Raw genomic sequence first — 21,154 nt, 5'->3', positions numbered from 1 at the left:
ATATAAAAGTAAAAGTTTGGTAATTAGCTGTTACTCGAAAAATATAAAATAATTCAACCCCTAAATTTGTGTATTACCATCTATTTAATTTAACTTGTTTTGGATTTACAATTCATCACTTTCTTTCTGTCTCATTGTATCCATCTGTCATGCCGTTGAATATAACTTTTACCTTATTTTCTTGACAACATTCGTCTCCCTTAGTTCCTATAGAATATGAGACTGCTGATTTCTTGGCCATATTCCTATATGCTTTAGTTGATTTCAGCAGCGGCCTCGTCGGCAGTCTCTTTCAATCTTCAATGTAATATTATCATTATTATTATTATTATCTTCTCTACATTATCTTTTATAATTATTTTACATTATGCATTGATGTTGATTTACATTTTTGTTGTCTCTTTCTTTTGAGATGTTTCATCGATAAATATGCTTGTTGAATTAATTTACATGTTTTATACCTTCAATATTCTAAATATTAATGGAGATGATGCACAATTTGAAAAACTCAATAATGCATATATTGTTATGATCATATGATTATGATACTGTTGTATGAAGATTATGATGTTTTAATCAAATTTTTTATTATATACTTTATTTTTCAGATTACTGTAATTCTATAAGAATCTTCAAACCTGTTGGTGGATGGAAGCTGAAGGTTATAAAAAATTCAACGTTGATCAACCACCACCTCCTCCATCAACAAAACAAGAACTTGAAAGCAGCACATATAATAATATTCTGGAAACTGATCATTCTCTCATAGCAAACAACCACAACCCTATTACATCATCATCATCATCGTCATCCCAAAACCCTATTACATCATCATCATCACCATCATCATCATCCCAAAACCCTTTCTTAGTTCAGAGTGATGCAACCACTAACAATATTACAAATAACATGGATAACAATAGTTCAAACACATGTGTTTCTAATGACTCTGATGGGAGTAGAACTATACCTTCTCCAACTTTTGAGCTACCAAATCATGAACACAATCACACTTCTATAACAAATAATGAAAATTCAAATTTAGGGTTGGCCTCCCATTTATCTAGAGAATCAAGTGATGTAGGTTCTATATCAGGAGGACACCATTCAGCATCTATTTCATCTAGCCAAACCCTAGAAAATGGCATGAACAAAGGACCAGAGATACAAAACCCTCAAGTACAAGTGATGGAGCGTCCGAATGAAACCAACGCCACGTCCCCGTATGTTTTTCCATCTCATGTGTTTGCTAGAAACAGTACGAATGTGCCGATAGAATGGAGCACTGCATCTAATGAATCTTTGTTCAGTATTTACATGGGTAATATGAGTTTCTCTAGTGAATTGGCCTGCTTTAAATCTTGTGAACTGGATAAGCCAGGTGATGCAATCACGTGTGATCAACAACCTAATGCTTCTTCAGCATCTGATCAACAACCTAATGCTTCTTCAGCAAGTAATCAACCTCCAACGCCAGTGAACAAATTCAATGATATAAGCCAAAGAACTGCTGAATTGCATGAAGAAGGTTTGAAGGTAACAGAAGCAAAAGCTGCTGAGACGATGAGAGAAGTCATAATGGAAAATTGTCGAACCATGGAGAATAAGCAAGATAAAAAATCTAGTTCTAAACATCATTTAGATGGCAGCGCCAAATCCTATGCATTTCAAACGTAAGTATTTCTATTCTTGATAGAAGCTATATAAAGGAAAGAACAATCAGTGGGCAAATTCTACCTTAACTGGCAGAAACCAATATTGCTAGGTTTGATGTCATTACAAAAGTTCGAATCCTGTGTCTGAGTTTCTAATAGTTATTACCATTTGTTAGCATAACTAATAAATAATGTAACCAAATTTTACATCTAACAACTTTTTTGGTTATTTATTGTGAAGATCAAAAGAGAGAGATAAGAGTGTTTCATCCAAGGGTGCTGGAGAAAAGCAAAAGAAGTCAGAGCAAAATGAAAAAACAAAAGAAGGTGATGAGGAAGCAAAGTCAAACACAAATGCAGCTTCAACTCCAAATAAATGGCTAAGTTGTTTCGCATGTTGTACATTCTGTCATTAGGACACACTGGGTGACCATCAAATCATGGTTATATATATACAAGGAGTCGTCAAATTTCCCAAGTTATTTGGCATCTCTGTCATCACATCAAGCCTGTATTATATACATGTATTACAAAATAGTTTTAGCTTGTTAGTCTTAATTTTTTTATTTTTGGGGTCTTGTTCACTAGGAACAAAATTTCCAATTAACATTTTATAATAGATTGTTAGCATTATTGAATTTTCAACAGATTTACAGATGAATGACAAAGATTTGTTATGGTATTCTATGGTGAAATACAAAGTAGCATGTTGTCCTACAAATCTATGAACAAAGTACTTCGACAGACATCAACGAAAACAAAGTGGCAAGATGTTATTAAGACTAATTCAATAATACTCATTAATGAAAAATAATTCTCACACATCTTTAAATGATTACAAAGGCTAGCAATATATACAAGGAAAAAACTAACGGTCAACCTAAAATAAAAATAAAGGAGGAAGCCTAGCAGCAAAACAGAAAGAAAAATAAAATAAAAATAATAAAAGGATCTATATTAAGGCACCCCAGATTTTGAAGGCCAAGCTTGGAAATATGAATCTCAAAAGAGGTTTGTATAGGGGTTTGGTTAAAAAATCTGCTATCTGCAAGCGAGTGTGAATGGGAAAGAGTTTTATGATTCCGGCTTCAATCTTTTCGCGAGTAATTAACATGATAGTCGATTTCAATGTGTTTTGATCTCTCATGTAAGGATGGAGTATGGGCGAGGTAAATGGCGGAGTTGTTGTTGTAGTAGACTGATGTTGGTTGATTGGAAGAGTAATTCAAAACGTGGAACACGTTGTGAAGCCATTGAATCTCGCAGGCCAAACTAGCTAAAGCTCGGTATTCCGCTTCCGAGCTGCTCCATGAAACCGTTGTTTGCTTATTTAATATCCAGGAAATGAGGGATGATCCGAGAAAAACAGCATAACCAGTGATTGATTTTCTGGAAGTGGGGCAAGCTGTCCAATTAGAATTTGCAAAGCCAAATAAAATTAAATTAGTGGTGGCGGAATAAAATAAGCCTATAGTTGTCCAATTACCGTTTTTAAATATTGTAAGATTCTAACAGCATCTTTAAAATGAATTGCTTTGGGTTTGGAAAGATATTGGTTAAGTTGTTGAACAGAAAAAACAATATTGGGACAAGTTGTAGTTAAATAGAAAAACCTTCCGATGAGGCGTTTGTATTGAGTTTCATCCTCTAAAGAAGGAGAATCAGCCAATCAAGTTTAAGAGAAGAGTCTTGGGGAGTCTTAGATGGTTTGGTAGCAAGTTGCCCACAATCTTCCAAAAGCTCCAACGTATATTTTCTTTGATTAATAACGATACCTTTGGAAGAGCGAGCAACTTCAATGCTAAGAAAATATCTAAGATTCCCTACATTTTTAATTTTAAAAGAGTCATGAAGGTGGAATTTAACCGATTGAATTTCTGTAAAATCATTTCCATCAAAGGATAATGTCATTGACATAAATAAGTAAAGTAGTAAAGGAAGAATTGTGATGTTTGGTAAATAAAGAATAATCAGCAAGAGAATGTTTGTAACATATAGAAAGTAAAGAACCAGACAACTTAGAATACCATTGTTTGCTAGCTTGTTTAAATCCATAAAGGGACTTTTGCAGCTTGCAGATTTTGGGATTGTTGCCAACATAAGGGGGGTAAAACAAGGCCTTTGGGTAATGTCATATAGACCTCTTCATGAAGGTCACCATGTAAGAAGGCGTTGTTAACGTCTAATTGCTCTAAAAACCAACCTTTGACAAAAGCTAAAGCGAGTAAGGATCTTATTATGGTGAGCTTTACAACTAGTGAGAAAGTGTCAAAATAATTGATACCTTTGGCTTGAGTATAACCCTTTGCGACAAGACGCGCTTTGTAGCGCTCAATAGAGTCATCTGCATGAAATTTAATTTTATATATTCATTTACAATCTATGGGTGTTTTCTTGGGGGGTAAGTCAACTATAGACCAAGTGTTTATGGATGTGAGGACATCAAGTTCAGTTTGCATAACACAATTCCAACATTCTAGTTTAGAGGCTTGGTTATAGGTTTTTGGTTCAGTGAGGATGGAGATGGAAAGGAGAAAGTTCTTATATGATGGAGAGTAATCGGTGTAAGTGAGGACAGAGGAAAGAGAGAAGGGATTATCATGGGAAATATTGTTGGTTGTTGGGTGGTGTCATACCCCAAAATTTACCCTACCTTTCACAAGTTCATCTAGGTCACTAACCCTAAGCATTCGCATGTCCTAATAATCATTCATCTCATCTACATATTCATTGTACCATAACATTCCACTTGCATTTGAAGAAAAAAACATAAAATCATGGGTTCAAGGGTGTTCACCAGGAAGCATAGTGGAAACCCTATTTCAGGGAGTTTGCATCTGATTCGTTGGGTTCATTATAAATTATTCGGTTGTTTGTTTAAGATTCGTGGTTCTGATTCATTGGTTGAGATTCAATCAAGGGGTTACAATTGCTTGATTAAATATCAGTTGATTGGTTTGGCATGACTGAACTTCAAGCCTTGGATTGGCATGTTTCATTTGGTTCAATAACATTGGACTTTTCAGTCATATCCGTATTCTGTCATGGTGCATTCATGTTCATAGTTGGTCAAAACCTTGGTTTGTGTTTGGCTCTTTGGATAATCGGTTGACAATAGTTCCAGTTCACCTGTGCATTACTTTGTCATTATGGTCCACATTCATTTGCCCATAAGAAAATATACATTTTTACCTAAGTTGATTTTTGGTCAAGTGTTGACTTTTTGGTCAACCAGATGACCAAAGTCAACCATTTAACCAAAGCCCACTTTTTTAATCATCTTCATATTTTTAAGTTCATTTTTAATCATCATATTTTTAAAACCATTCATAATCACATTTGAATCATTAAACCAAATCCATTCTTTAAACCCATGTAATTAACCATTTATAAGTCATAACCATACATTCAATTTACTATAAAAAAAAATAATTTACAAATAATTACCATTTAAATTTCCAAATTAATCTTCAATACAATTCAAACCATTATACTAATTCATTCATTCAATTCACAACCTATATTCATACACCTAGCATTCAATTCCAATCACATTGTAATACACACTTTATCACAACTGTACAACAACTCCAAAGCTACACAGCAAAGATAAAGACATTAATAGAGATGAAGATATAGCATTAATAGAGACGTGGATAGGACTCTTTCAACATCTTCATTGGATGAAAGGATCATTGAAGATGATTCAAAATCATCCCAATCTATCTCTTTACAAGGAATACCTATCAAGGAAGACGTGTCACATAAATCATTTGGATATACAACAACTCCAATACTACACAGTGAGGATAAGGACATGGGTAGAGACGTACATAGGACTCCCTCGATGACTTCAGTGCTCGAAAGGATCACCGAGGATGGTTTAAAATCACCTTTATCTCTTTCTCATTTTCAATCTTTCTTCCAGAAACCCTTTCTTTCGTTTCAATCTTTTCGTCTGCTATGGCGCCCAAGGGAGAGAAGAAACCAGCGGAAAAGAAGCCTACAAAGAAGGCACCAGTAGAACCCAGACCATTAGAACAACAACACTATGTCGATCATTCTGGAAATCATGAGGATTCCAAGTTACCTGAACTAGACCAACCTGCATAAAAAACCTACATAAAACCAACTACAATTCATTCACAAAGCAGAACTCGATCCGCCGTAATCGAATTCCAACTTGAAGCTCCTTAGCTAACTCCAAGTGAACTCCCAACTTTCTAACGGGAGGGAATTACAAACCACTATTCCTTTCTCTTACCATTCATTTGCAACATAAATAAGAAAACCGCAACGGAACCGGCATCAAAAAACAACAACAAGCCACAACTGAACTGTAACAGAACCTGAAAAAACCTTCTTCCAAAAGGTGCTCAACCAACTGAATAGAAACAGAACTTCTGAAACCACACTGTAACCGAATAACCGAAAATCATTACCCTCCTCAAGAACAAACCAATTCCTAATAGCTTTCTAACTACCGTAACTGAATCACCATGTAACCAACCTACACCAAAACCCATAACAACTTCCAGCTTCCTACAATAGCGGAAAAAGAATTCTATTAACTGGCAAGAACAAAACTCCACAACTAATTGATAACTGTTTATAAGGAGCTTCTAAGAGAATCACCTGTAAAATTCGTCCTTAATTTTCCAAAACTAATTTGCATTTGATTAACCATGCCATGATTAGACTTTATTCACTTAGTCTTGATTTTCATTTTGTTGATTTATTTCAAGATTTAATGCTTAGTGGTTGATAGTACCATGATTAGATTTTAGATTAAATTTTCTTTCAATTCGATTTTTGTGGGTTGATTTGTATGATCATGTTCATTAGATTCAATTCTTGAATTGGGATCGGTGATTTTTCATTCGATTGATTGTGATCCTATTGCATGTTTAGGTAGATTTTAATTTTTAGAATTAATAGTCACTTTAATTGTCCATTTAATCGTTTCTTTGGTTTATGATCATTTTATTGTAAATTGAAAATCCCATTTCAATTTAGGTGATGAATACTTTGTATGTCCAATTTCATTTGCCTTGATCATAGGATAGATCTTTGATTACTTTTTATTGATTAATCCATTACTTTTTGAATCGATTTTAACCATTAAGCATTCTTACATATTGTTGCATCATTCTCATTCATGCTAGCCCGTTTGATGTTTTGTGTCCACAAGTTGACTTCGAGATGCAAGCTCTCTCTTAGCTAGCCATGCTCTTAACCACTTTATTTTCATTCAACAACTTTGTATTATTTGAAGTACCATGTCACTCGTATGCCTTAGGCATGGTACATAGTTAATAGTTTGTAACTTGTATTTTCCTTTCATTTCCTTTCCATTGTATTGTGTGGATCCATCCCCCCATTGTGGGTTAAATGTCCCCCCTCCCCGTAATCATGCAATAGCTTAGCTTTATTGTTTTCTAGATAGTTTACTATGCGTATTAATAATCAAAGATAAAATACAAAACGATAAACAAAGCATTTCAAAAGAAACAAAAGGTACTTGATTCAATGTCAAGTTGTTTTCTGAATAAAACTCACATCATTACAACGTAAATGCTTGATCCAACGTCAAGCATTCTCCATCCAATCCAAGATCCATTTATTCACATCTCTTCTCCATTCTCTTCTCAAACTCATTCTATCTCTTACCTCCATTCTTCACTCACTCTTTTCATCGTAAATTCAAACACTTGATTCAACTTCAAGTTCCTTTTATAAAACCATTTTCATAACAAATTGGAATGCCAAATGGGTTGTAAGTGTTTGTACACAACATCCAAGTAATTGGGTCGTCGGCCATACCTAGCCTGAGGACCCGACACTTGACTTTCCCCCTTAAAACATCTAATGATTCAAACAAGTTAGATCCAGGTTCTATGAGGATGAAAAAGAATAGTTAGAACTTCATTGTTCTCTCAATTCCCAGGTGCTTTGATCATTGACCGTACTTAGTCAAGGGTCGAATACTTGTCGCCCTCTAAGTTCCAACGATTAAACTTGTCAAATCCTTTCATAATCAAATCTCTTTTTTGGATGAAAAAGAGTGGTTAGGATAACTTGTCCTCTCTACTCCCGAGTTATTGGACCATTGACTGTATCTAGCCAAGGGTCTAATGCTTGTCTCCATGCATAAAATCGACCCCAACAAATCAAATCATTTTTTGCCTTAGGGTTCTCTATTCAAAACCTTCCAATAAGAACGTGTTACTTCTGTTCTACCGTGAACGAAGCTTAAGCCTCCATGTGCGAGCAAGTGATGTTTAACTGCTAGAGTGCGAACCAAGCGTATCCACCTTACCGCAAACGAGCAAATACTTTTCACTCCCATGACAGAGTATACAAGCAAGTGAACAGTAGCACGCAAATGTCAATACTGTTCAGTAAAAATAACCAAACAAATACGCCATTTTTAAGCCGAACTACGAAGCTCTGACTTCCCTATTGCACGTATGGGGATACGTAGGCACAAGGGCCCAAATCCTTGGCGAGCACACTAACTTAAAACTTATTTTCTCTCTCATCTCATCTCATTCTTAATAGCAAGCAACATACAGATAAATAAACATCCATAAGCATTTGATACGAGCAAGTGGTTCCCATGGAGTACCATGGATGTGAGGGGTGCTAATAACCTATGATTCCATAAGGTAACATCGTGTTCTAAAGAAGAGACTAAATTTCTACTAGAAAGAAGAAAGGTATTACAACATAGAGGTTGAGCATGGAAGACATATAAATCGCCATAGCGGTTAGCTAAACCAATCATTTTATGGGATGAACTTATGCAAAATCAAGCATTTGTTAGTATGGAAATTTAAAAAACAGTTTGAAGCAAAAGTGAGTTGAGTAACAGAAATTAAGTTAACAATGAAGGAAGGAAGGTAATAAACATTCGTAAGAGTAATAAAGTTAGACATAATAACAAATCCAAAAATAATAGCATGAGTCGTATGACCATTTGGCATTTTCATTGTGAAAGTATGTATAGTATGATAATTATAAAAAATGGATAGGAAATATGTTATATTGTGTGTAGCACCAGTATATATTATCCAAGGTGTAAGAAGCTTACCCATTGGAGGAGAAACATTGTTGACATTACCATTTGAAGAAATCACCGAGTTGAAGTTGGAATCCATAGGAGTGGTGGATGGAGGAGTGTTGTTGGTGACGTGTTATTGCAAGAGGGTAATCAACTGATTATATTGATCCTGGAAATCAATAATGGAGGAGATAGGAGGAGCAGCAACATCAGAAGTTTATGCAGAGGTTGAATTGATAGATAAATTTTTGGGACGATGTTGGAAGTCGGGTGGATAACCATGTTTGACAAAGCAACTGTCAACCGTGTGATTGGTGGGACCACAATGTGTGAAAACACGATTACAATTGGAAAGAGGCTCACGACCTCCATAGGAATTATAATAACCTCTCCCACAGGAGGAATTGTTAGAACAAGATTTGGTTTTGCATCTATACCTTGAGTTTTGATGATAACAATATTGTATTTGTGTGAGAATAATTTTGGTACCCCAATGGTCTATTATTGTGTAGCTTTAATAGCTAGTTCTGATTCTGAATATATTATATGCAACGTCATCATTTTTTGAATGATGTGTTCCAAATTTGCTTTTGTGCCAGCTATTAGAAGTTCTGAAAGATGTTCAATATTGTTGCTGCAATGTTCTTTCTCCTTCTATGTTGATTCACTCCTGAGAAGCTTCTGAGGAGACACTATGTTGATGATGTAATGTTCTCTCAGCTCATGCTTCTAGACGTGACTTTGATCACCAAACTTCTGAAGGATGGCAGGCTTCTGAAGTTGTGTTATGTAGATGAAGATTCTGAAGATCTCAAGCCAGACGATTGAAGTTATCAAGGTTTTAACTAAAGATTCTGAAGATTATGAAGATACTGAAGATCTCAAGTCAGACTATTGACGATGTCAAGGTTCTGAAAAAATATTATGAAGTTTATGAATCCAGCTTTATGTTTCTTCATTTCATGCTTCATCAACTTTTATCAAAAGCCAATGAACTTGAAGATAAGATCAAATGGTAACGTGATCAGATAGTACATAGTACAAATTGAACATCCTTTCCACTACCTGATTTTATGGGCAAGGACAATATTATACATCACACCTCTCACTGATTTTATGGGCGAATGAAAGTATGAAATATCATTTCTCTCCCATCTAACACTGGACAACCGATATATGAGCTTTCCCCATTTTGCCCTCCAAAGGTCTTCTTCTTATGTTATATAAGTGAGACTTGGATACTCTAAGAAATCAGGTAGTGAAACGATATTTTGACAAGTTTATTTTCTTTGTGAAAAGTTATCAATTGTTTGTACAGAGTTTTCTTTAAGTGTTTGTTATTCTTTTGTGTAGAATCTGCTTGTGTAGAAGCATCTTGTAATACACAAAAATATTATTCAAATTGTTTGTTTGATTCCTTAAGGAGGTTATCCTTGAGAAGACAAAGAAGGTTGTTCTTTGTGAGTCCTTAAGGAGACTAGGATATAGTTGGATACTTAAGAAGACAAAGAAGGGTATTCTTTATGATTATTGTAATTTGTTTATTATAATGGATTAAGTCCTTGTGTATAAGGCAAAATTACCTTGGCGGGTGGATTGGAGTAGCTATGAGTTTCAATCGAACTAGGATAAAAATACTCGTGTTTTTCACACCTTCAGAGGATTGTTGATAACCACGTTCAATGCCACTATATGGTTGAATCTGAGAGGCTAGGGTAGGGGTTTTGGAGTCAGATGAGGAAGGAAGTTGGGTGGTAAGTTATTTCTCTTGACCAAGAACTAGAGAAAATGTTTTGTCAAGGGTGGGTAAGGGCTCCATCATCATAATTTATGAACGAACATTGCAAAATTGTTCGTTGCGTCCTTTTAGAAAATTGAGAATCTTGCCTTGGTCGCAAGATTTCCGCATATCAGAAACGGAACCACAACTGCATGGTATAATGTAGGTACATTGTTGGATAGGTCAGTATGTATCGATTTGTTCCCGGATGGATGTCAATCGAGTGTAATAGTTAGATATGTCAAGAAAACATTGTTGAAGATGAATGAGGTCATCTTGAAAATCAGAGAGACGAAATATGTCACCTTTAGAGAATCAATTCCTGAGATTTTACCAAACCAGAAAAGCGTTGTCGAACCAAAGAATTGATTGAGCAATAGAATTTGAAACATATATTTGAAGCCATGATAATACAAGATTGTTGCAGTGAATCCATGCATCATGGATGGGATTGTTTGCAACAGGTTTGGGGAAAGTTTCATTAATGAACCGGAGTTTGTTCTTGGAAATAAGAGCAACCTTCATCGAACATGCCCAAGATAGATAGTTTTTGTTGTCTAAGGTTGAGGTAACAAGAAATATGGTGGGATTTTTGTTTGGATGTATGTAGTAAAGGTTAGAAGGGTTGGTGGAGAAATTAAAAAAGGTGGTGTCAACCATGGTTCTTGGGAAATTGAAAACGGAGGTAGCGGGTGGAAAACTGAAAGGTGGATCGGTGAAAACGATGAAGATTGAAGGTGAATAGGAAATCTGGAGGAAACTAGGTGATTGTACAGATGTTGGAGGAAATTCAAAGAGGGCGAATGAGAGGATTCCACGAAAGAGGAAGGGATAAGAGAAAAGGTGTGTCTGAGGGTAATCTGGAAGATAAGCGTGCAAAGTGACGCGTGTAGAAGAAAGAGGATTCTTGAAAAAAGAAAGTTCAATGTGGAGCGTGGTGAGAATTGAATGAATGAAGAGAAAAATATGTTACTCCTGATACCATATTAAGACTAATCCAATAATACTCATTAATGAAAAATAATTCTCACACACCTTTAAGTGATTACAAAGGCTAGCAATATATACAAGGAGAAAACAAACGGTCAACCTAAAATAAATGAGGAAACCTAACAGCAAAACCAGAAAGGAAAATGAAATAAAAATAATAAAAGGATTTATATTAAGCGTTTTCCTACAAATTTATGAACAACATACTTCGACAGACACGAGAAACTGATACAAACACGTCTACATTTTTAATATAAAAAAATACAAGACTCCAACATAAATATTTGTTCCTTAAGGAACCAGAATGTTCGGTAAAACAGTGAGATGAGATCTTGGATCGGTGGAGTACGTTTCCGGCGCGGGGGAGAGGGAGTTAACTTGCAAGGTTAGTACTTCAACACCCAAATCAATGATAGAATGAGAAGCAATGTTATAATGTAATATTTTATTCCAGCAATGGTGTGCTTTATGCTTATATACCAAGTGTAGTTGAAACTGATCACCGTGATGCAACATGTTATGGGATCGGTCGTCTGATCGAATCATACACTGATTAATACGTTGAAGTGTGGGATCTTCTGTTCGCCCAACGAAGGTCTACCTATTTTGTGTGCCTTTAACTTGAGGTGTGCTTCTTGGGCCTTTTGTTATAGGCCTTGTGAACATACCAAAACAATTGTCCCATAAGCCCTTATTCCTATAGTGTGGAGTGAGGGCTTGCAATGTGCACTTTTAGGTCGGCTGCTAACGGGGACACATGAAGAGTCTCGACGAGACGTTGTTAACATTGAGAACATAATGCATTCAATGGTTGTCTCTTAATCAACGACATTTAATAGGGAAATTCTGATGTGTTTCCCTATGTTTGATGGTAATGATGTTCTTATGTCCTAAGATACTCAAGTATATATTTTGAATAGTTCTCGATAAAATCTTGATTGTTGGTGGTGCGATTCGTACTTCCAAATGTAGTTGATTGCATGATTCATTGCTGCTAAGATGCATATAAAAACTCTTAGACTACTTATCTTCTCTTTTTTCGCTACTTGTGGATTTGAGAAGTTATTCTTATTCTTTATTTACAATTTCTTCCATTGCTACCAGCTTAGCTACCCTACACAAGTCTTCATCTCTATCTAGTTTGTGTCCTTTCTTTTAGTAGTTAAATACCAGTAATCCATATCTTCAAAGGTAACACCTAGGTTTCTCTCCTTTCAATCTTGCTTTTTCTAATTAGAGTTTATGGAGAATAGTGTCGTGGGGCTTCTAGTATATATGTTTTGCATTTTGATGAACCATTTTTCCATATATGCACTTTGATAGGGGTGTCATGTTTACCTTAAAATATATCTTGGGAAGATTTTATATTTATTCTTTTTATGTGTTAGCATAACATTTACAAATGGAAGGGCTTCAATCTAATATCCATAAGGCGCCGGAGGAAAACGTGTCGGTGTGGGTGGACCAAAAGACCTTGGACATTGCATTATACTTATAATTTTTACTATAGATGGCGATTTAGACCATGTTATTAGTGCGACGGGACCTTCTAAAGACTAGGGGTGATTCTACCTAAGGAAGATAAGAGGATCGATAGTAAATTTGATGGGTGTGTTGTCCCCCTCCGTGAATGCTTATTCTCTTTGATAAGTTGTTGCCTCCCTTTCAACAATTTTGATGTCGGCATGCTCAATCACTTACTAATAGCCTCTCCATAATTGCACATGGTAAACCGGTCTTACATCAAGGTTTTATAGGATTTGTGCAAGTACAGGAATGTTGTACTGATACTTTCACTCTTCTTGCATTAATTCAAAGTCCAACATAGTTATGTTGATTCGACACGAGATCAAGGTATGATATTCATCGGATTATGTAGTAAGATGTCCAAAGTTTATTTAGAAAGCATGAATCATTTCAAATACTGATATTACTTGGTTTCCCCACTTAATGAGGTAGCTCATGTCAACCTATGTACTATAAAGCCTGGGTCGCACTATCAATGTTTAGATAAGTTCTCAAAATTATGGCGTGAAAGTTACGTCCTTTAAGATTTTGGGTTCTACAATTATAAAATGGACGGTTTGTCTCAAGATGAGATCGACTAAAAGAGGCCATTGGTAACCTTCTTTGAGAGTATGGGTTATATAGTACGTTGTCTCGTCCATTGCAATAACACAGGAACAAGGGGAGTGATACATAGAGGTGCGCTTGCTAGTGGATGTTAGCTTTAAAGAGGCCAGACATATTGTTTTTTGTAAGAGAGATGGGAATCCCTTTTTCTTAAGTATCCTTTTGGTTTTTAATCTTCTAACCTGTCTATTATTAGTTTGCAAACATAACGAGGTGTTATAAAATAATGCATAAGATGAAAAGGACTTATCGGTTCATACCTCCTCAAGTGGGTGTGACTAACGTTCTAGCTACGGGGGAGGTCCAAACCTTGGGGACCCCTGTTGGGTCTGTTACTTTATGTTCATGATGACACTTTGTCATTGCATGATATTTACGAGCATTTTCGATAGAATCAATTTAATTTCGAGCAAATTAGGAGCTAAAGTGAATAACAAATAAGAATAATATAAGAATAGAAGGGATTTGGATTTAGAATAAAAACGGTAAATATAATTTTGTGAAAAATTCATTTCTTTACTTAAATTATTATAATAAATTATGATAGTTTTTTCTTTTGAAATCAGGAGTACAAATTATAACATAACCAGTTGGTTGCGCCGCCATTTATTTTCCACAAAAATGGTGGCAATTGTCTTTGGTCTTCCCCAGATCAACCACTTATGTTGGTTTGATGATGCACTCTCCTGTTAGGGTATTAAATATCCATATCTATGAGTTGTTCGATCAAGGAATCCATATTGATCTCAATGAATTTACACTCTACCTTATTCTTGTCTTGTTGCATGGTCTGATAATTTCTATTTTCTCTAGAAAGGTCAGCGTTTATCGTCACCGACTCATCATGAATGTTGTGATATTTCAACTTTAGATGGACCGGGGAGGATACTGCGTCTAATGTCTCTGTTAAGGGTCGACCCAAGATAGAGTTGTAGACACTTTTGCACGAAACTACCAAGAATTAAGAATCATTGGTCTAGGTATCCCACCCTTCTACTAGGGTGATTATCAGTTTAATATACCCCAAAGGGCGAGTCATTGTGTAGTTAAAGGCATCTAAATTAGACCCTTCGAACGATCACAACTTTCCCTTCTCCAACCCTATTTTCTCAAAGAGGTTCGCATATATGATATCACAAGAGTTGCCGCCATTAATCAAAATCCTAAAAACATCAAAGTTGGCAATAGTAGCCGTTATTACCAAATAAAAATGTTTATACGGTATTCCTCTTACCTTCTTGTTGTTGCAAAATTTGAGGACTGGCCTTTCCTTGCCCACTGTTGAGGTGTTTCCATTACTCTTCCTAATGACCATCAACTCAACAATATTTCTCTTCACTGTAATCTTGTAAAGGTTGTTCGTTCGATGGGGCACCTCCTATTATGGAATGGGATATATTGGTGTTTCCCCTTGTGTCCATCGTCTTCCCCAATGTTCGCTTCTTTACCTTTGCTCCCGGACACAAACTCCATAATTTTCTTAGGGGATTGTTTCTTTTTGGGAAAGTACTCTCGGGCCCCATTGACATCTTTGAGGTATTTAGAAAACTGCCACTTCTTGATTAATCCCTCATTTCATATCCTTCAACTGGATGAAGTCATTGGTGTTATGGTTGTGGCTCTTATGGAAACAAAAATACATAGACTATTATGTTCGTGAAGATTCTCTGACCGGATAAAGTTTCCTTATTTTGGTCTCCTTAAACTTTGTATTAGCACACTTCTTTAAAATCCTCCCCCGTGAGCGTTTAAAGGAGTATATGAGTCAAAATTTGAATGAGGCATTCACTAATTGTCCTACACGGATCACCCAGAATCCTTGTCCATCGTTCCAACTGATTTGACGTTCCCCGACCTCTAGCTACCTCTATCTCCTAGTAGCTTATCTTCATAATTAATGTAGCATTACACCTTACTCAATAAGTCCACCAGGTTATGGGCCTCATTGCACTCTAACTTTTGTTGGAATACATAAACTGGTCTAAAGCCTTTCTTAAAGATCTGACACTTTAGGCTCTCATCAGAGCCTCTAACAACCAATGCCACCTTGATGAAACGATCAATATTGAAGGTGGAGAAAAACAAGAAAGGGGAGTTTGAATTGTTTTCACAGTAATTAAAAACTTTTAAAACACCACACACACGAAAGTAAATGCTAACAACACAAGAAACTTATCCTGGTTCACTTGAAAATCAAAGTTACTTCAGTCCACCCGGCCAAGGTGATTTTTCCTTCAATAAGGACTTAATCCAATAATCTCAATAGATTACAAAAACGTCTAAGAGTTCAACAATCTCTTAGCCCTCTAAAGTCTATAGACTTCAACAAGTTACTTGAGGAAAATCAACAACTTTAAAGAAATACAAGTGTTTGCTTTAGTGCTTTTAGGGAAGTAGTATGAACATGATTATGAATAATGATCAATGATCACACTATGAGCAACAACTCTTGTATGATTACTTAATTTTACAATGAAAGGTATTGAGTGTATGGATCAAAGTGTGTGTAGAATTCTTGTGTAATTGCTTCGTGTATCTCATGATGATGATGATGAGGCCTTTATATAAAACTTTGAGATGATACCATTGGAGGGAAATTAATGGAGATATCTTGCCAATTATGGGACTTAATGACATTAGTTTTCTTGTCCTTTCCTTAGCAGTCTTGGAGTATAATCCATAATTTCCTTATATAGATTTGTACTATACTTAGAATACTTCTTGATTAAGTTTTTAATTATGATGAGTCAGATGATTTATTGAGCGTGAATCAGAGTGAGCGGAGTTAGAGTCTTTGAGCAGATGCTTGTATTTTTCGATAGTTGTTTGTTGAATAGTCTTCAGATAGATGTTTGTTGAGTAGTCTTCAAATATATGTTTCTTCTGATGTTGTCTTGTAGAGTCTTTAGAGTCTTCAGATGTAGAGTCATCAGAGTCTTCAGATGTAGAGTCATCAAAGTCTTCAGATGTAGAGTCATCAAACGTAGAGTCTTAAGAGTCTTCAGATGTAGAGTCATCAGATGTGAACTTGAATGTCACATTCTATATGTGATTCTTTCAGAGATGTTCTTGTTTGGAGTCAAATATGATTTTTTTCATTGTTGGATTAGCTGTTATGGACTTCGTTAGTTGCGGGATATTATTTTCCTCATATTCATTTTTCCTTAGAAACCTCCACACTTTGATAAAATTATCAGGGTACCAAATTGTTTCATTCTTTGTTATCATCAAAACTTAGAGATATATTACATAACCAAATTCTTGTTCTAACAATCTCCCGCTTTTTGATGATGACAAAAACTTAGACTTTTGATAAAACATGGTACTTCACAAAGGTACAAATATAAATGAATCAGCGTAAGATAAAGTATGACTCCCCCTGAGATTGGCAATCTCCCCCTAAGTCTGATACTTTAATTTTTTTTAGAGTTATTTGTATCAGAGAAAGGTTTCTGGGGTAGAGTTTCTTACCAGAGCTTCTTAGGTTACTTGACTTGTTTTAGTTTGTTTTTCAGATACTGATTCAGTTTTCCTTGTTCAGATATATCCTGTAAAAACACTTAGATTGCACAATTAATTTTTAATATTAGAATGTAAGCAGTACCTCCTGAGAGTTAGATATATTAGTTCATCAGAAAGGTTGTTATTTATTTCTCCCCATTTTTGTCAGACTCAAAAAGTTAACAAAAATGTAAAAGAAAATCATATAAGGCAAATAAAACTTCATTGAAAGTTAGAGAGATGCAAAGAGTGGCAAGATTTATGTGAGGGGCGATCAAGAACATAAGGTTCTTGATATGAAGTTGTTGAGGGCGTAGCAGTAAGGGTTGTAACCTGTTGTGGAGCTTCAACTGTTTGCTCAGCATCATCCATTTGTTGAGAGTATTCGAAGACTTGTTGTTATTGAGAATTCATGTTGCAGTTGATGAAGGAGATGAAGATGCTATGAAGATGGAGATGCAGGTAGGTTGAAGTTGCAGAGAGAATGAAGGCAATGAGGCTTGTGTACATTGTGAGAGTGAAAAGTATGAAAGTGAGAATTATGGTAAAAAATATACATATTCAAAACACATGCAAAACGACAATGTTAGGGGACAAAAATAATTATGATTTCTAAAATCTGAGTTGACAAGCATGGGGAGAATTAATTGCAACTAATGATGGTTGTCTAATCTCAAAGATATGCACACTACTCGAGGGGATCTCAACAGTTTGGCTCTTGAGTTCTGAGCTAGACATTTGTCTAGAAGATCCAAAGCCACACATTTGAGAGACCACGTGTTGATGTTTCTGAAGTCAAGAATACCAAGAGGTTTCTGACTCAGAAGGATTCTAATCCAGATATCATCTAACTTGTAGAAGTATTAGAACCAGAAGTAGATAAACATCATATATTTAAGTAAGAGTCTATTTTAACATTAGATATGATAAGCACAAGTTCATATTCATTTTGGGAAATTTTCCATATTTAAATGTTTCAGAATGAAAAGAAATCTATCTTCAGCTAAGGCTTTTGTGAAGATGTCATCCCATTGAATGGTCTATATCTATGATTTTTAAGATTATTATCCCTTTATGAACATAGTATTTGATAAAATGATGTTTAATTTCTATGTGTTTCGCTCTGGAATGTAAAATTGGATTCTTACTTAAACATATAGCAACAATATTGTCACAAAAGATATGGATGATACTCTCATAGATCTGAAAGTCCTCAAGTTAATTCTTCATCTAGACCATCTGAGTGCTGCATAGTGAAGCTGAAGTGTATTCTGCTTCTGCAGTTGACAGTGTAATGGTTGGTTGTTTTTTGCTAGCCCATGAGATGAGGTTTCCTCCCATAAACTGACAGTTTCCAGATGTGCTTTTGCGTTCCAATCTGTCTCCAGCATAACACGCGTCACAGTATTCAGAAAGCCTATACTCTGATGTTTTCTTATACATCAGGCCAAGGTTAGGTGTTCCTTTCAAATACCTCAGGATTCTCTTAACAACGGTTAAGTGAGATTCCCTTGGATCTGATTGAAATCTAGCACATAGACATATGTTGAATAATATATTTGGACGCGTAACAATCATATAGAGAAGAGAACCTATCATACTACGATAGAGTTTCTAACAAACCTTTTGACTCACTTCTTCTTTCTCTAGAATGCAAGTAGGATGCATGAGAGTCTTTGCCACTTTTTTTCCTGACATGTCAAATTTCTTCAGAATATCTTTTATGTACTTGCTTTGATATACATAATGGCTTCTGATGTTTGGTTGATTTGAATCCCCATAAAGAACTTTAGTTCTTGCATCAAACTCATTTCAAATTCTGCCTGCATTAGCTCAGAAAATTCTTGACAAACAGAGGGGTTGGCATAACCAAATATTATGTCATCAACGTATATCTGACAGATCATAAGATAATTTCTGATGTTTTTACAGAAGAGAGAGGAGTATACTTTGCCTCTTATAAAGTCATTTTCCAGAAGAAATGAACTAAGTCTTTCATACCAAGCCCTAGGAGCTTGTTTCACACCATAAAGAGATTTTTTCAATTTAAAAACATGTTTTGTACATTTTGAGTTTTCAAAACCAGAAGGTTGATGGACATACACCTCTTTATAAATATACTCATTCAGAAACGCACTTTTGATATCCATCTGATATAATTTAATGGAATAATGTACAGCAAAAGATATAAGAAGACAAATAGATTCTAACCTGGTGACTAGATCAAAGGTTTCATTATAGTCAATACCTTGTTGTTGACTATAACCTTGTGCCACTAGTCGTGCTTTGTTTCTAACCACTTTACCCTTTTCATTTAGTCTATTTCTGTAAACCCATTTGGTTCCAATCACATGGGTTCCCTTGGGTCTTGGTACAAGATCTCATACATCATTCTTGGCAAACTGATCAAGTTCTTATTTCATTCCCATAATCCATTCTTTGTCTTAAAGAGCTTCCTCACAGGATGTTGGCTCTATCAGAGATACTAGTCCCAAAAGTGTTTCTTCATAAACTTTGAATGTTGATCTTGTTCTGACAGATTCATTTTTGTTTCCCAGAATCAGTTCTTCAAAAACATTTTGTCTATTTCTTGATCTTTTCTGATTAATTGTGACATCAGGTGCTTCTGATGTTTCTTTTTTTGCTTTTTCAGATTCTTTGATCTTTTCGCCAGAGCCTGCAAGTGTTATCTCCAAATCTGCAAAATTCTCAACTAGCTTTGACTTTTCAGTGTCAAGCTTATCATCAAATCTGACATGTATTGATTCTTCCATAGTTTGTGTTTATGTATTGTACATTTTGTATCCTTTAGAACGTTTTAGGGATCCCAACATAATACACTTTTGTGCTTTAGAGTCAAACTTGTTCAGATTGTCTTTAGTATTCAAAATAAAACAGGAATATCCAAAGGGATGAAAATAAGAAATGTTGGGTTTTCTTCCCTTGCACATTTCATAAGGAGTCTTCTCCAGAATATGTCTGATAAGATTCTATTCTGAATGTAACACGCTGTATTCACAGCTTCATCCCGTAAGTGCTTAGACATATTTATTTCATTGATCATGGTTCTGGCCATTTCTTGGAGAGTCCTATTCTTTCTTTCTATAACTCCATTTTGTCGTGGAGTTCTAGGACAAGAGAAATCATGGGATATTCCATTAGAGTCTAAAAGTTCTTCAAAAAGTTGGTTTTCAAATTCGCCACCTGTAGCGGTGTATTCGTCGCTATATGATTTATCGATTAAACCATAAGCAAAGCATACAATGATTTTCGAGTCGCCACCGCACTTTTATTTATCCAAAGGACTGGCTAAAAAGCGAACAAAAGCCTAAGAAGTTTTACACGTAGAAAACTAATAAAAAGATCAGAGAGTCTGGGTAAGGGGTAAATTACGCAATGGGAAGGTGTTAGGCACCCACTACGTCCTAGGTACTCCTAGGGAGCCCTTTTCACACTTGTTGTACTAAATTGTTATTTGTTATGACATAAGCATTGTGCAAACATGATTGGGATGGTGAGAAAAGAATATACAATTTTTATTATTGGGTTTGAACGGATGAACCCGCTGCCTACGTACCTTCCATCAAAGGTAAGGATCAAAACGCCGTAGTTCGGCTAAAAGATTTCCAAAAGTTGGTGGATTTGATTTTAAACAATAGCACTGAGGCTTTTCATTATCAATGGGAGAAAACTCGACCAAAACCAACATCCACCATGCGAGGATAGCTTCGACGTACTGGAGGGGTTAACCCTGTTTTTAGTACGGAAGTCTTACTGTCGACTCACTAAGGATAGGCAAGATTTACATCAACCGCAATGATAATTGAAACCTATGGCTAATGCATGAAAAGATTAACAATGGACAAAGCCAAAACAAGTGAATGAGTGAAGTTAATTGATTGTGATTATGAAAGTGAAGTCAAAGTATGATTAAGATTGATTTGAAAGAAGTATTATGAAAATGGAGTTTGAAAAAGTCAAGGACTTGGGTCCAGGTTTTTAGTTTGGAAAACATGAAGAAGTTTGCACAAT

General features: G+C 35.5%; 1 protein-coding gene across 1 annotated transcript; it reads left to right on the top strand.

The window, feature by feature from the left end:
- The first annotated feature begins 648 nt into the window (after positions 1-648).
- On the top strand, positions 649-2,383 carry LOC127136209 (uncharacterized). Its single transcript, XM_051062799.1, has 3 exons — positions 649-1,673; positions 1,897-1,982; positions 2,304-2,383. Exons 1-3 carry the CDS (start codon positions 649-651, stop codon positions 2,381-2,383), a joined length of 1,191 nt encoding a protein of 396 aa, XP_050918756.1.
- The last annotated feature ends 18,771 nt before the right edge of the window (positions 2,384-21,154 follow it).

This window comes from Lathyrus oleraceus, chromosome 4 (genome assembly GCF_024323335.1).
Source record: "Lathyrus oleraceus cultivar Zhongwan6 chromosome 4, CAAS_Psat_ZW6_1.0, whole genome shotgun sequence".
In the NCBI taxonomy this organism is placed as follows: domain Eukaryota; kingdom Viridiplantae; phylum Streptophyta; class Magnoliopsida; order Fabales; family Fabaceae; genus Lathyrus; species Lathyrus oleraceus.
Note: the sequence above shows the minus strand (reverse complement) of the source record. Positions and strands in the feature narration are given on the sequence as shown.

Coding starts and splice junctions, on each gene's coding strand:
- LOC127136209 (XM_051062799.1), top strand. CDS start 649: ATGGAAGCTGAAGGTTATAAAAAATTCAACGTTGATCAACCACCACCT. Junction 1,674..1,896: donor AAATCCTATGCATTTCAAAC/GTAAGTATTTCT, acceptor TTTATTGTGAAG/ATCAAAAGAGAGAGATAAGA. Junction 1,983..2,303: donor AAATGAAAAAACAAAAGAAG/GTGATGAGGAAG, acceptor AATTTTCAACAG/ATTTACAGATGAATGACAAA.